Source organism: Nylanderia fulva, unplaced genomic scaffold, assembly GCF_048542155.1.
Source record: "Nylanderia fulva isolate GAGA-0341 unplaced genomic scaffold, ASM4854215v1 Scaffold2, whole genome shotgun sequence".
Classification (NCBI taxonomy): domain Eukaryota; kingdom Metazoa; phylum Arthropoda; class Insecta; order Hymenoptera; family Formicidae; genus Nylanderia; species Nylanderia fulva.
In genome coordinates this window covers 4,462,841-4,476,861 of record NW_028190263.1, presented here as the reverse complement: position 1 = coordinate 4,476,861, position 14,021 = coordinate 4,462,841, and the positions used below count along the sequence as shown (strand labels likewise).

The window sequence follows — 14,021 nt, the reverse complement described above, 5'->3', positions numbered from 1 at the left end:
GCCGAGGGGTTGTCGCGCGGTAGGCGCCCTCGGTACAGCTTACCTTCCCGTAGCTCTATCGGGGATGGCAGTGGTGGTGGTGGTGATCAGGGCCGATGCATACATGCACAGGTCCTGTAGCAAGATGGGCTCTTTATTTCCACGAGCATTGATATCAACTTTTTCATACTTGTCACTCTTGATAGATGAAAAACGACGAATCTCTCTCTTTGTGCTTCGATTTATAATATATTGCATTTTTTTTACAAAAAGTTTATTTTTTAAAAATTAAAATATACATGTATTTTTTTTATTTGACATTTGTAGCTATTATATATTATATAATTAACAAATAAAGATATAAATTTTTGTTAAAAAATATAAACATTAAAAATGGGAATGTACCCATAAAACTCGTCCCTAATGAATAGTGGTGGACGCTTGCGCGTCAAGTATAATGAAATCTCACCGTAAAACTATTGAGAGAACATCTGTCTAACCGTTGTCTTTTATGTCGCAAACTTTTTGTAGCTTTAATCGAATATTGTCAGGATCCGACAAAAAGGGTATTGGGAAAAGTTTTGAATTTTCGCATTCGCAGACCCATCCGTTACATGTACCGAATCGAAAATGTAAACAGTCGCGTTACAGGGCTATTGTGTTACAAAACTCCAACAGCAAATTTTCAGTTTAATATAATAGACATGTAGTATAAATGTAATAGATATATATATTTAATTTAATTTTTAGTTTAATAATTCGAGTTTTCAATTTTTTATTTTTTTCGAGAGAGGATATATCAATAAAACCATAAAACTTTAGATTAATTATTTTATATTTTTTTAATTAATAATAATTGTAATATTGTTAATTGAAGTTTTTGTATCAAAAACATTTTTGATTTAATTTTTCGTTTATTTATTCAAACTTCGTAAACAAGTTTTAAATATATAACTTTTATTATAAAGGGATTTATTTTTTATTGTATAATTAATTATTTGATTAAAAATAACGTTTAAAAGTATTTCATTTCTCATTTTTTATATGCTTTTTGAAAAAATCTAAAGAATACTAACGAATTCAAATTAAAAGTTTAAATCAATGCTTCGAGTTTTTATCACAATGTTTATTAATTTAACTAATGCGTTAGATTTTTACGACAATAAAAAATCCGTGCAATCAAAAAAAACATTCGATAATCACGTCCCCCATATCACAAAAGTCGAATTGTCACCGTTGCTGACGTCAATGCGTTATCTGTAAAAAAAGAACTGGAATGAAACAGAACGCATCAGCACTTTTGCAATTCCTAGGTGATTCGGAATGAAAACTCGCTTCTATGTTGGATTGGCTTGCAATGAAAAAGCGTTAGTATAAATTTCACACTTCGTTACGAATGGTGAAAAATCTAGCTTGAAATACCTTTATCCAATTTTATCTTTATTGATGAATTCGTACCTTGTATGTGTGTGTGAACGGTTTTTTTTTAATGGAAGGATAACTAAATTGATATTATATATGCACACTCAAATTTAATTTATTCCATTGATACTTTTACTATCCGTATATCTGGGTCGAAGCTGAGTAGTTTATTATTTTCCAAGTACTTATGATCTAGCAATATTGGTTTTACTAATACTTATAGACATCTCTCTCATATTGTCGGACATCGTCGTCTTAATAAGAGCGACACCGATTCGCATTCTTGATGGCAAAATGACTTGTCGCTGTTCGTGACTTGAACGCTATAGTTGTTCATATATAAATATTCGCGTAGGGTCAACTGGATCAAGGTTAGACAATCTGAATGTTATGAGTATAGTCAAGTCATAGAGAATACATGCATGAAGATTCACTGGCAAGCATAATGCATAATGCATTAGTTGCGAACTATAATGAAATAAAGTTTGAGCTTGGTGAGAAAGACGTAGAAAATCAAGAATAAGTGTTTTGATATCATTTTTTTTACAAAATATATACTTTTCATGTACACATTCGAATATTTTGTTAATTTTAAGTTTGATTAAATATACAAATTACATTAAAAAGTATATATAAAATATTTTCAAAAGAATATCTTTACGGCAAAAAATTCTTAACCTGAATATTTAAAAAAAACTTTTACTGTTATATTAAAATGTATTTTCTATTGGTTGTTTTTTATATACTATCTAAAATTACAAGAGAAACAGAGAGATAGACATTTTTATTTTAACATATATATATTCTTTGTTTATAGTGTAATTTTAAAAAAGAAAAAACCATTTATTGTGAAGTTTCACAGTATACACAGTAGTAAAAAATATATTTACATATACAAATATAAATGAAAAAAAAAAAAAACATTTATCAAACATATTATTCGCAAAAAATTGTTTTTGTAATTGAATATTGAATATTGAAATACGTAGTAAATATTAACTGAACTAAAATGATAAGTAAAGTGAAATAATGCATGTAGAACAAAATAGAAAATAGAAAAATAAAAAATAGCAGGCTATGTAAAGAAGACAGAATCGAAATCAAATGTAGTTTTTCATATTTGACAAAACCAAAGAAATAATATATTTAACGCAATTTCTCTCATTTTACAAATCCATCATTTTTGTGTTGTTTGTCTTCTTTTTTGGTCTTATGTTAAAATATTACATGCACATACGTCTTCTCAACATAACATTATTCATCTATGCAAAAATACAAATAATCTTGTTACGACACATTAGAATACTTATGGTTCATGAATCGTTATTTTTTTCTTACATTAACATAATAAAGGGACGTTGTCTAGTTACGAAAAGCACAATATGCCGAATTATCAAATTACTACGCGTCCGAATGTATTATTATTTTATTAAACAATCAGCAAAAAAAATGTTCGTGCGAAGTTATCGCGAAAAGTGTAAAGACTTTTAATTGCGTCGGAATATGATGTAGAATTAATAAACTCCATTAGGCTTAATTAATTGAGAATGATAATTTGAAGTAATTCTATTTTTTCAAACTGTACTAGTACATGATTAATGAAATCGCTATTACAGCGAGTATTTTTCGCGGAATTAGAGACCTTGCAATTAATTTGCAATCCGTTATTCTCACTGAACTGTTTATCTAATATGCTATTTTAAGCATACGTTCCGCGGCACTTTTTCAAAAAACATAGCATTTTTCTTGATACGATGGATAGCACACGGAAGTAAAACAGAATTGTGAAAACGGAGGTATAACGGGAATATATCTATATGAGTTTTTCTAATTAAATTTTTACATTTCTACATCTATTATTTTTTTAGAAAACGCAAGCGCTAAAACTTTATTTTATTTATTAGAGATGTAGCTGTGATGATTACATCATTCAATGTCCAAAACAAAATAATATTAAAGAACTTCTCTATTTCAAAATCATCGGGATCGAGCTACCCCTCTTCTCTCTTGTTATTCCAGTGGCACACATGTAAAGCGTTGTTGCTTTTATTCGCTCTTTAACTTCATGCATGATCATGTGGTGAATGTATAGTGAGCGAGAAAGCAGCTTGTAAACTGTTCCAGAATAAAGAGGTAGCTTGATCCGACTCGATGATTTCAGAAGTAAAGGAAAGTTCCATTGTGCTCCTTGTCAGAATTGAACCTGTACTCTTTGGCTTGGAAATCCAATATACTATTCTTTGCGTCAAAGAAATTTCTTGGAATAATTTCTTAAATTATATGTTAAATATAAAAAAAAATCCCCAATTTCCCTAAGTCATATACGTTAGATTTTTTGCGTTATATAAATTACAATTATATATAATTAACATATATATAATTAGCATTTGTGTGTGTATATGATATCTATAAAATTTAACAATTTACTTAAAACGGTAATATATCAGTGTATATGAATCATCGCGATTATAGAATGCCGTATTTCACTTTATTTTACTGACAGCCCTTTTAGTTATAAAAAGCACAATAGAGGTTGCCATTTCATGATAATACTTGCCTATCATTAAATTTTTCACGACAGAATAAAGTTTGATAATAATGAAAAATGTGATGATATTCTAATTTATTTATTTGTCAAGTAATCAATTTTAATTATTTTATCACGATTAATTGCACTCCATTAAATTTACAATTTTCGACATCTATGACTGTCTCTATTTAAAGGAATACCTTTAATTGCCATTAAAGCACAAAATAAAAACGAAATATGGCGCAAAGAAATATAATTAAGTTTGTTGCAATGAAATAATTATTCGTCGGCATTGTCGTAATTAGAGTAATTACCTATATGTTACACTATTCTTATAATGTTTTATAGTTGGTCTATAAATAGCACAATATTTTATTAGCGTTATTCTACGTATATTTTAAATACAAATTTTATCTCAAAATTTTTTACTTCAATACTTCTTAGCGAAAGTAAATTTAATTATTATTTAAAATTAAGGAAAACTGATATAAAACTTAGCAATTTATATATTGTATTTTAGTATATTTATAATTTCTTTTACATATAGAAAGTGACGAAAATAATATACGAAATTCAATAAGATATTATTTTAATACATATATACACACAAATTTTAAATGACTAATTATAAGTAATTTTATATAATTTATTTTTTTTTCTTTTAATGACAATGCAAATCAAATATGATAGGAATTCAAACGCGAATTTCTTTATAAAAATCACTTTTTTCATTACTTTTTTTCAATAAAATAAACTGGCATACAAACATTTTATTTGTATTCATTAAAAATTGCATAGTTTTTTCTTTTCAATACAACTTTTGTTTTCTCAATAATTGCATGCATTAAAAAATGATAGCTGATTAGTTTTAGTAATTTCCTATGGGACATATAAGTTTGTTATTAAATATAATAAAAAAGAAAAAAAGTGACGAAAATTGTAACGACTCATTACCTTTTAAATAACAGTAACGGTAACGAGTTATTTTTTAGTAAAAATAACGGTAATGAGTTACTTTTATAAAATAACTTTCCCTCTGATGTTGTTTTGTGTGTAGACAATATCAATGTTTTCTGAAAGCTCCCAGCTTTAATATAATCGGACAAAATCGCGCAGAAAATAGCAAGTAATGTACACAGAACCTAAAGAAAAAGCTTTCAGGTCGGGTTAAAAAGCTCTTTCGGTTATTGGCTTGAAGTTATATAGTACAAGTTTCCCGTCTTATACATATATTGTGCTCGACGTTGCAAGAACCCATTGAAAACGGTACTGAATAAACGAGGAAAATTACTAATTTTCTGACAGCCGTGGAAATAAGACGAAGTAGAATATCATAAATATGTAGAATTAAATTATGATAAATTCTGTACCCCAATTTTGTCATTTTTATTTTGACAAGTGTACTTTGTAAAATTTATACTATTTGAATAAATATTTAGTGTATATAAGAAATTTAAAAGTCAAAAGACTGGTTAATGTAATATTATTTATTTTGTAATTAATATATAATTTTCTACAAAAAAGGAGGTAAATAAGAACAAAGCTTGAATTATTTATTCTGATCTCATTTTACATAGAAATGATATAGATATGGATATTTCGTGACAAGGCTGGAAGCACTTTCCAATAACGCAAGCCCTTCAACCCATCTAACTCTAATTTTATTAAGGCTGAAATTTCCTCTAACTTACGGTTCGATAATTTAATTGCTGTAATTTTCGCTCGCACCAAACATGCGTATTAATTATGCAAAGTATACGAAGTCACAATTTTATTTCATGGTTGCAATATTTAAAATAAGATTTATTACGGCCGGAAAATTAAAGTCATCACCCAAAAATGCGTTTCTTCCGTTATTAAAAATGAAATTCTAATTTTAAACCGTAAAATGTATTGTACATGGGAAAAAATTATTTATGTATGAGATATAACAAAAATCAATTCTTGATTTCTTTTATATAGAGATCTAATTTTCTTGACAAAGTTAGAATCGAGTTTCAAGTTTGAGAATAAAGTTCCATTTCTTTCTTTGCATATTTTAATGATTTATCCTGTCGTATAGCACAGTATACTTAACGTAACTTTTAACACAGCAAAGTTGTTTAAATTCAAGGTTTCTCAAATACACGTGTATATATATCGCTGCCACGTGTGTACACATATTTTTTGACATTTTATAAATCCTCATCTCGCGGAGACGAGATTTGCGAAAATATCGCGTACATGAGCGCTCTATCCGTGCATCCTGTCAAGTCATTTATTTCGTATAAAACAGCGATGTATCATGTACGGGCAAAACGGTCATGTCGGACGAGCCAGCCTTAATCTCACATGTGCCACGCTTCTCCTTCACGTTAATTTAGATATTTCTCATCGTCATCGTCCGGCTTATCCCCATCGCGCTTCCTCGTTTTCCTCGCCCACCTCTTCTATTTCTTGCTTTCTCGTGCGGAACGAGAGGAGAGCGCAAATTGATCCCCCTCGAGGGCATTTACGTATCCATACTTTAATCACGAGTCCCCTCAAATAGCCGGCGTAACGACTTACTTTAGTCATATTTAACATTTTAGCTGACAGTCGCAGCGAGCATGCATAAAAAGTCAACCGAGAGACAACATGATGACTTTGAAATAGAACCTCAATCAAATCCAACATTATATTTTTAAATTATATTTTTATCCGCAATATTTCACGCTTTTTAAAACTCAAATAACAAATATTTCTTTGATGAAAGAAACTGTGTAATTTTGTATTTATTACATCGCGCTGTCATTTGCTATGAACATTCTTTTCAAACAAGTATATTTGATTGCATAAAAATGAGATAAGTGAGAGATTTATGTGAAGTTTTAACCTTTTTTTTAGAACTCAAATAACAAATATTTTTTTAATGAAAGAAACTATGTAATTTTATATTTATTACATCGCGCTGTCATTTGCTGTGGATATTCTTTTCAAACAAGATATTATAAATTGCATAAGAGCGAGATAAGTGAGAGATTTATGTGAAATTTTAACTATCCTTTTTTTTAATAATTTAATTATTAAAAATTATATTTTTCTCCATATAATATTCGACGCTTTTCAAAACCCAAATAACAAATATTTCTTCGATGAAAAAAACCGTGTAATTTTATATATTATTACATCGCGCTGTCATTTGTCATTTGCCGTGGATATTCTTTTCAAACAAGATATTATAGATTGTATAAGAGCGAGATAAGTGAGAGATTTGTGTGAAGTTTTAATTATTCTTTATTTTAATAATTTAATTATTAAAAATTATATTTTTTTTCATATATATTCGATTCTTTTTAAAATCCAAATAACAAATATTTCTTCGATGAAAAAAACCGTGTAATTTTATATATTATTACATCGCGTTGTCATTTGTCATTTGCTGTGGATATTCTTTTCAAATAAGATATTATAAATTGCATAAGAGCGAGATAAGTGAGAGATTTATGTGAAGTTTTAACTATCTTCCTTTTTTAATAATCTTTTTCAAGATTAAAGTCCGCAGTTCTTATGCTCGTGCGCATAAGAACGACGGTTCAGGAGGCGTAACCGGACAATAAGGGCACTTGCGTATTACGGTGATTAGTGTCACTATCCTTATATCGAGTCTTTATGACTCTATTAAAGCGACCGGTTTCTAGTAGAATAATTGCGCCGCCAGGAGATCATTTTAATAATACTGTTAAACGGTACATCTTCAACTGAAATGATTTCTAATATGAACACTTTGTACGTCTTGTATCGTCGGAATTTTCGTGAGATTCCGCGTTGCTCGCCTTCAAATCGTCATTCAAGAAACAGGTTTTCGTAAAAGTGTGAAAACGACGGTCAACAACCACCATCAAACGAAACCTATAAAAATGAGACCATATCGCTTTTATGTCCTGATACTTTCTTGTATCCCTTTCGGCGCGTTTCACGAACGGAGAGTAAATTAAGATAAGTAAATGCGCATTTTTGCACGATACTTATAATGTTCTCTTTATTGGCTGCTATTTTTTTAGATACGACACATTCCGGTGATTATCGTGAACGATTAACACTAATTAAGGAAGTAATTATTTACGAAATCATTAAGCTTCTTGTAAATATATACGATGTTTTAGTAATGTACCAAACATTAGATAGATATGAAATCTTTTTTATATATAAATCTCTAGAAATACTGCATTATTAGTATTATTATAGAGAGAAATATTATTTAGATCAAATGAAGTTATTGAAAAGAAATTATCTTAAAAAATAAATAATTAAATTCTAAAAATTTTTATACATAAATTGAAATACATTATTATTAATTATTACAGAGAAATATTATTTAGATCAAATAAAGTTATCGAACAGAAATGATCTTAAAAAAACAAATCATGAAATAAATGTCATAGATATTCTAAAGATGCCAGATACATCCTAATAATATATCCTGACGCTGCACTTTCATTACAACCTTCTGCGCCTATGGAACGTTTAATGAACAGACAATTAATCATTCCGCGGCCACGTGTCTCACCAATTATAGGCGAATCAATCCTGGATATCCGAATTCAATGATTTAGTAATGTCTCGCGTATAGCTTCGCCGCGATTATGAAATCAAGTCGAATATACATACACGATATCTCCTCACGCACATATCTGTGGCATCTCCCACTAATCGTCACGTCTCTCCTCGCACATCCACTTCCCAGGGCCGTAGAAGACTTACCTGGCCGGTTCCCGCGGGGGCCCCATTATATGTGTACGGCGAGATGGGGTTTTAAAGGGGCCGGCGGCGGCAAATAGCAAGAGAGCTTCGGCTCGCGTGTGCTCCGACGCGGAAAGCCGGTTAGTCGGTCTCAATCCGTTGCGGCGTTCGGTATTAAGCCGGAGTCGGCTCCGTCCGATTCGATTCGGACTGAAAAACTCAACCGGGGAGAAAAAAAAAATCGTGAAAAATTCCTTTCGAAATAACGCGGGCTCGTCGCCGCGTCCATCCGTCACGATACATCGATCGGGCGCGAATTGCCGAGCGGAAAATTCTTTTATTTCTCGAGTGCAGTCTCCTTCTCTTTCTCTCTCTCACTTTCTCTGTTTCTCTCGGTGTTGCATATATATATATATATATATATATATATATATATATATATATACTAGTGTCTCGGTGCACGTGGCTGCAATTCGAGTTCGGTATACCCGGACCTGCGCACAGAAGGTACGTCTATACTGTTTTGGTTGCTAATTCCTCGACAGCGCACGCGTATGTTCAGGGTCAATCGCTGTTTACTTGGCTCATTGAAAGAGCACGACTCAGGGTAAACATCGATTGAGAAAGAGATTTCTCTTTTAATATACATATAGTGTTTAATGGACGATTCTGCTCGATATGTTTTGCATATTTTAATTTTATTTTTTTGTAAAAAATTGAAGAGTGTACTAGAGATGGCATATACTTATGTGTGAATGAAATACTATATATTAAATAACGAAATAATAGTTCAGAATAGTTAAAAATTTGAAAAACAATCGTTGATTTGAAATGTATTGATTGCTCCAAATTTCTGATTTGCTATAAAGCATTAAACTCTTTCCCCTTCTCTCTCTCTCTCTTTTTTTTTTTTTTTTTTATAATAAAAATTCTCATAACGCGCGCCAAAGATTCTTTCGATGTGAAGAAACTATGTAACAATAATTTTTCTCCATACTTTGAAAATGATTTACGAAGTTGAAATGCTCTTGTAATGTCTATTCCGTAAAATTTCTTACGTATATACATAATGCAATGCTACGCTGAACCTATTCATCAAGCAAGCACGATACCGCGCCTATTAATAATGTCTACATACACTTTAACGGTCGGCAACAATTATAATCGTTGCTCGTATATAAAACAAGACGGTTCGTTGAGCAAGAATCGCGCTATTAGAGCAAATAAGTAGCCTCGAATTGCCGAAGAATATTATTACTTAGGTCCGGCATTTTATATATTTTTCATACTAACGAAATATTTATTAATCCTTTTTGCATATTACGCACTTCATTTTACACGCTGTAATTATACTATATAAAGTAATCTTGTTTTTCTGAAAAGATTCCCTATCTTATAAATTATTATGTCTTCTCTCTCGAGCTTTAAAAAAATAATATTTTCCAAAACAATTTTATTATGGCTAATTTTTCTTATTATAAGAGCGTTTTGTAATTTTAATGAATAAGGTACTTTCAATAGTTTTATTTATAAATCAATGTTTGCAAAATAATATTACGACATATTTTTTTGAATAGAATTTTATGTTATTTTCTACCTACAGTACAATATTATTAAAATTATTAAAATAAGAAAAATCTTTCTGAACTCTATTTTGGACAATATTATTAAAAAAATTTGTATTGGTGTTTGAATAATATACTTTTGAAAAAATGTGGGTACTTTAATAAATTATAATAAATTATAAATTATAAATTTTAGTTCTATATTGAAACCGGCAGCTGCTTTAAGCAGAACAAGAGACTCGTAATTGTGAAATGCATATGTCAAAGTCAGAGGGACAGAATGCTGATTCAATCTAGTATCTTTTGAGGAAACTCGAACGCTGATTTGTGAATCATTTCGTCACGTTCCAAATTGATTTCTTTGCACATAACATACTCCATATATGTGTTGACATATGTTCTGTTACAAAAAAGAAAATACTAGACACTTCCGTCATCTCGTAACATGCATTACATATATGTATAATTTACGTATTAATTTATACATTATGCTAATGATATTAAGTGGTACAACGTTCTAGCATATCTTAATTACATTTGTTTTTCACTTTCGGTTTCTTATTTCTTGAACGTTAACAGAAGCATTGATTACTTTGAGATTAATCAATTAATTGTATTTATATGCATTTATTCGCGTCTTGCCATTTATAAATTGAACCTTGTCATTTTACGATAAGATAGAGTTCTTACGATAAACAACACACGATTATTGCCGTAAACACGCTTGATTAACGAAGCATGAGTCTAAGTGCATTCAAAGCTTCTTCAGGTATATCGAAGCCGAGATCTAACGATAGTTTTCGTTTTCGTTACTATCAACAATGGAACCGTAACGGGGAAAATATAGCGGTGTTGCGGCCCACTTCTCTCGTTAAATTTAGATTAACCCAATTCACCATGCGAAAATTCCCAAAGCGCATTTAAATCCCACAAGGGAAAAATGGAAGGAAGAGAAGAGAAAGAAAAGAGGCAATCAAATAAAGACTATCTCACCCTACCTTCAATTTAACATTAATACTTAGGTTCGCGTCATGGGAGATACAAATGCAAATTCGTAGCGTAATATGCGCATCACACGAAGAAAACTTTTCGAGAGTACAATGCCTCTTTCTCATTACGACATGCTTCCCGGAAAATTGCGTAATATCGAATCAGGCGATGCGTTAATTAATTAATTAGCGCTTTGCCGTGATTCTTTCATGTAAAAATTGAATAAGAGGCACACCAACAAGATATAAAATATAATATAATTTTAACGAGCCTAGAAAGAATGCGATGTTTAATGGATGAGCTCTTTGTCGGTTACTCTTTTACACGCATTTCAATTTAAAATTATAGTATATAATATACTTACGGGCATGAAAAAGATGAATTAATTAATTAAAAATAAAAAACACATAAAACTGTAACAAAGCCAATTTATACATATAATGTAGAATGTGTTTAATATTGAATTGGAAAATTTATACACTTTTACTCGATAAATTATAAAAAGTAAAAATTGTCAAAGAGATTTTTTCTAAATATTTCTTGTTTCCGAAAATTGATTTACTCTTTATAAGACTATATGAACTAGCGTAACCCTTACAGGCGAAACCGGAAGATTATGAGCACACCTAACCGATCTGCTGACATCTAGTCCCACTGTCAGACGCAGGCGGATGTCTCAATATACCCCGAGACAAGAGATATATAAATATAGCGATTATGGAAGCTTCGAGTAACGAAAGCGCTTTGTACGTAGCGAGGTTTCGCCGCGGTTGCCGCAATCGCGAGTCGCACGACGCGGTCGCGGAGTTGGCGGCGGAATTGCGGCGTGCCTACATGGTGAAGGGACTGCAGGCTCAGCTCGAGGAGAGACAGGCCCACAGACACTTGGAACTCGTGCAGGAACGCGAGAGTGCCGAATTGGCACGCGAACGAGAGCGGGAGATGTTGGAGGAGGATCGCCGGCGTCAATCGGAGATCCCCCGGAAATGCGAGAAATACAGACAGCAGCTGGACGAGCAGCTGACGCGAAAGGAGGAAGATAAAAGGGTTCTCATGGAAGAGGCTCGCGAGTACAGGAAGTATCTCGAAGAAGTGGATCGGACGCAGGAGGAACGGGAACTCTCGAAAGCATTGGAGAAGAAATGCGAGCTCGTGGAGAGGACGAGGCAGGAGAGACTTGTTCTCGAAGAAATGAAGAGGATTCATCGGCGAGAGGAGCGCGAGGCGGAAGAGAAGAAGCAACGGGAAGACTCTGAGTATCTGCAGGAGATCGAGGAGAGATCGAAGGAGGTGAACAGACTCAGGCAGGAGCAGATAGAGAGGCGCGAGCGTGTCCTGTTGGAAACGACGAGGATAATGCTGGACGCTCAGGCTCGAAAACGAGAGAGGGAGGAACGGCTGATTGATCTCGTAGCTGAGGAGATTAGGTGTGAGCTCATAATCAAGGAAATGGAGGAGACGATGCGCAGGAGAAGGATGCGGCAAGAACTTGCGGCTACTTTACGGGAACAGATAGTCTTTACCGAGCAATGTAAGCAACGTTTCGTGGAAGAGGATAAAGCGTGGGCCGAACAAGTCATGAGGAAGATTATGGAAGACGAGAAACTGGCGAGATTCACGGCGGAGGCGAAAAGAAGGATGAAACTTCAGTACCGAAAGGATCTGGAGAATTTGATTGCGCACCGCCGCAGGATTCGCGAGGAGGAGATTGCTAAGATTGAGGAAATCGCTAAAGAGCAACGAAGGTTGGAACTAGCTGAGGCGGAACGCACGAGAGAGGAAAGAAAACGCTTGTTGACGACACACGCGACTAATATCGCCAACTTTGTGAACAGAGCGCTTCTCACGACCGAGGAACGACAAATCCTTGCTGAATTAATCAAGGAAAATCAAGAGACTGGGAACATCAATGACGATGTGCCGACGAAGACATCAAAAGTTTGAGAAAATGATCAAGATTTGAAACAAGAGGGAAGTTTCAATTTTTGAGATATTTGTAAAATGTATCTGACAACAATAGATGCACTTAAAAAAATGAAAAATTCAACGGAATGGAAGAAGTGAAGAAGAGATGAAAAAAATGTTAGCTGCGGAAATGACAATGGTTGTTTTGAGTTCATCGTCGAAATATTTTATAAATAACTAGAATTTAAGAAATAGTTACGAAGAGCAAAAATGAAAAGGATACGTTTTATTATTTGCTTCTAAAGAGGGAGGAAATTGTTATAGCAATTTAACAATTTTTAGCATTTCAAAAAATAATTAAAAGAAGCTACATGCAATTAATACCGCGAGCTTTACGAATAGAGCAGCTAATAAAAAAAAAAATTAAAACTTGATAATGTCAATAATTGCATATGACATATAACATTATTAATGTGTATTATTAATAATATTTTTAATAAAAAATGCTCTAATTACTGAGACTACTGACTATACATTGAAGTACCGTTAAAATTATGCAACATCAAGAACCGTTAAAGTGGTCGTTTTGATCGCGAATGAGGGAGACAGTTCTATATCTTGGAAGAAATAGAGCCAGAGGGAAACAAAAAGGATGTTGAAGGAAGCCAACTCTGAAGGAAGATAATAACAAAAATCTCCTAGAACAGAATCAAAGATAAGACAGCAAATTAACGATCACTCAGACACAAAGAAATTCCTTAAAAATAATATTTTTATAAGATTAAACGTTGAATAATAATAAAATAATAATAGTAATAATATGTATAGATTTTTATAATGTTCATATTAAAATATTGAGTTTGAGAGAATTTTACGCATTATTTTTAATGATAGTAATAGAACTATATTGTATGTGTATCTAAAGTTAA

At 32.1% G+C, this 14,021-nt stretch overlaps 2 protein-coding genes across 2 annotated transcripts in view; both read left to right on the top strand.

Moving 5' to 3' along the window:
* Nucleotides 1–9,072: 9,072 nt before the first annotated feature.
* sprt (PDZ domain-containing protein sprite) overlaps nt 9,073–14,021 on the top strand; it is a 67,339-nt gene continuing 62,390 nt past the window's right edge. The window contains 1 exon segment of the mRNA XM_085481986.1: nt 9,073–9,139. The gene's annotated coding sequence lies outside the window, so the exon portion shown is untranslated.
* Nucleotides 9,094–13,961, top strand: LOC114942986 (uncharacterized). Its single transcript, XM_029318523.2, has 2 exons — nt 9,094–9,139; nt 11,788–13,961. The coding sequence occupies exon 2, from the start codon at nt 11,905–11,907 to the stop codon at nt 13,129–13,131; it is 1,227 nt and encodes a 408-aa protein (XP_029174356.2). The 5' UTR covers nt 9,094–9,139; nt 11,788–11,904; the 3' UTR covers nt 13,132–13,961.

Bases quoted from the DNA above. Each gene is read 5' to 3' on its own strand.
- LOC114942986 (XM_029318523.2), top strand. From the start codon at position 11,905: ATGGAAGCTTCGAGTAACGAAAGCGCTTTGTACGTAGCGAGGTTTCGC.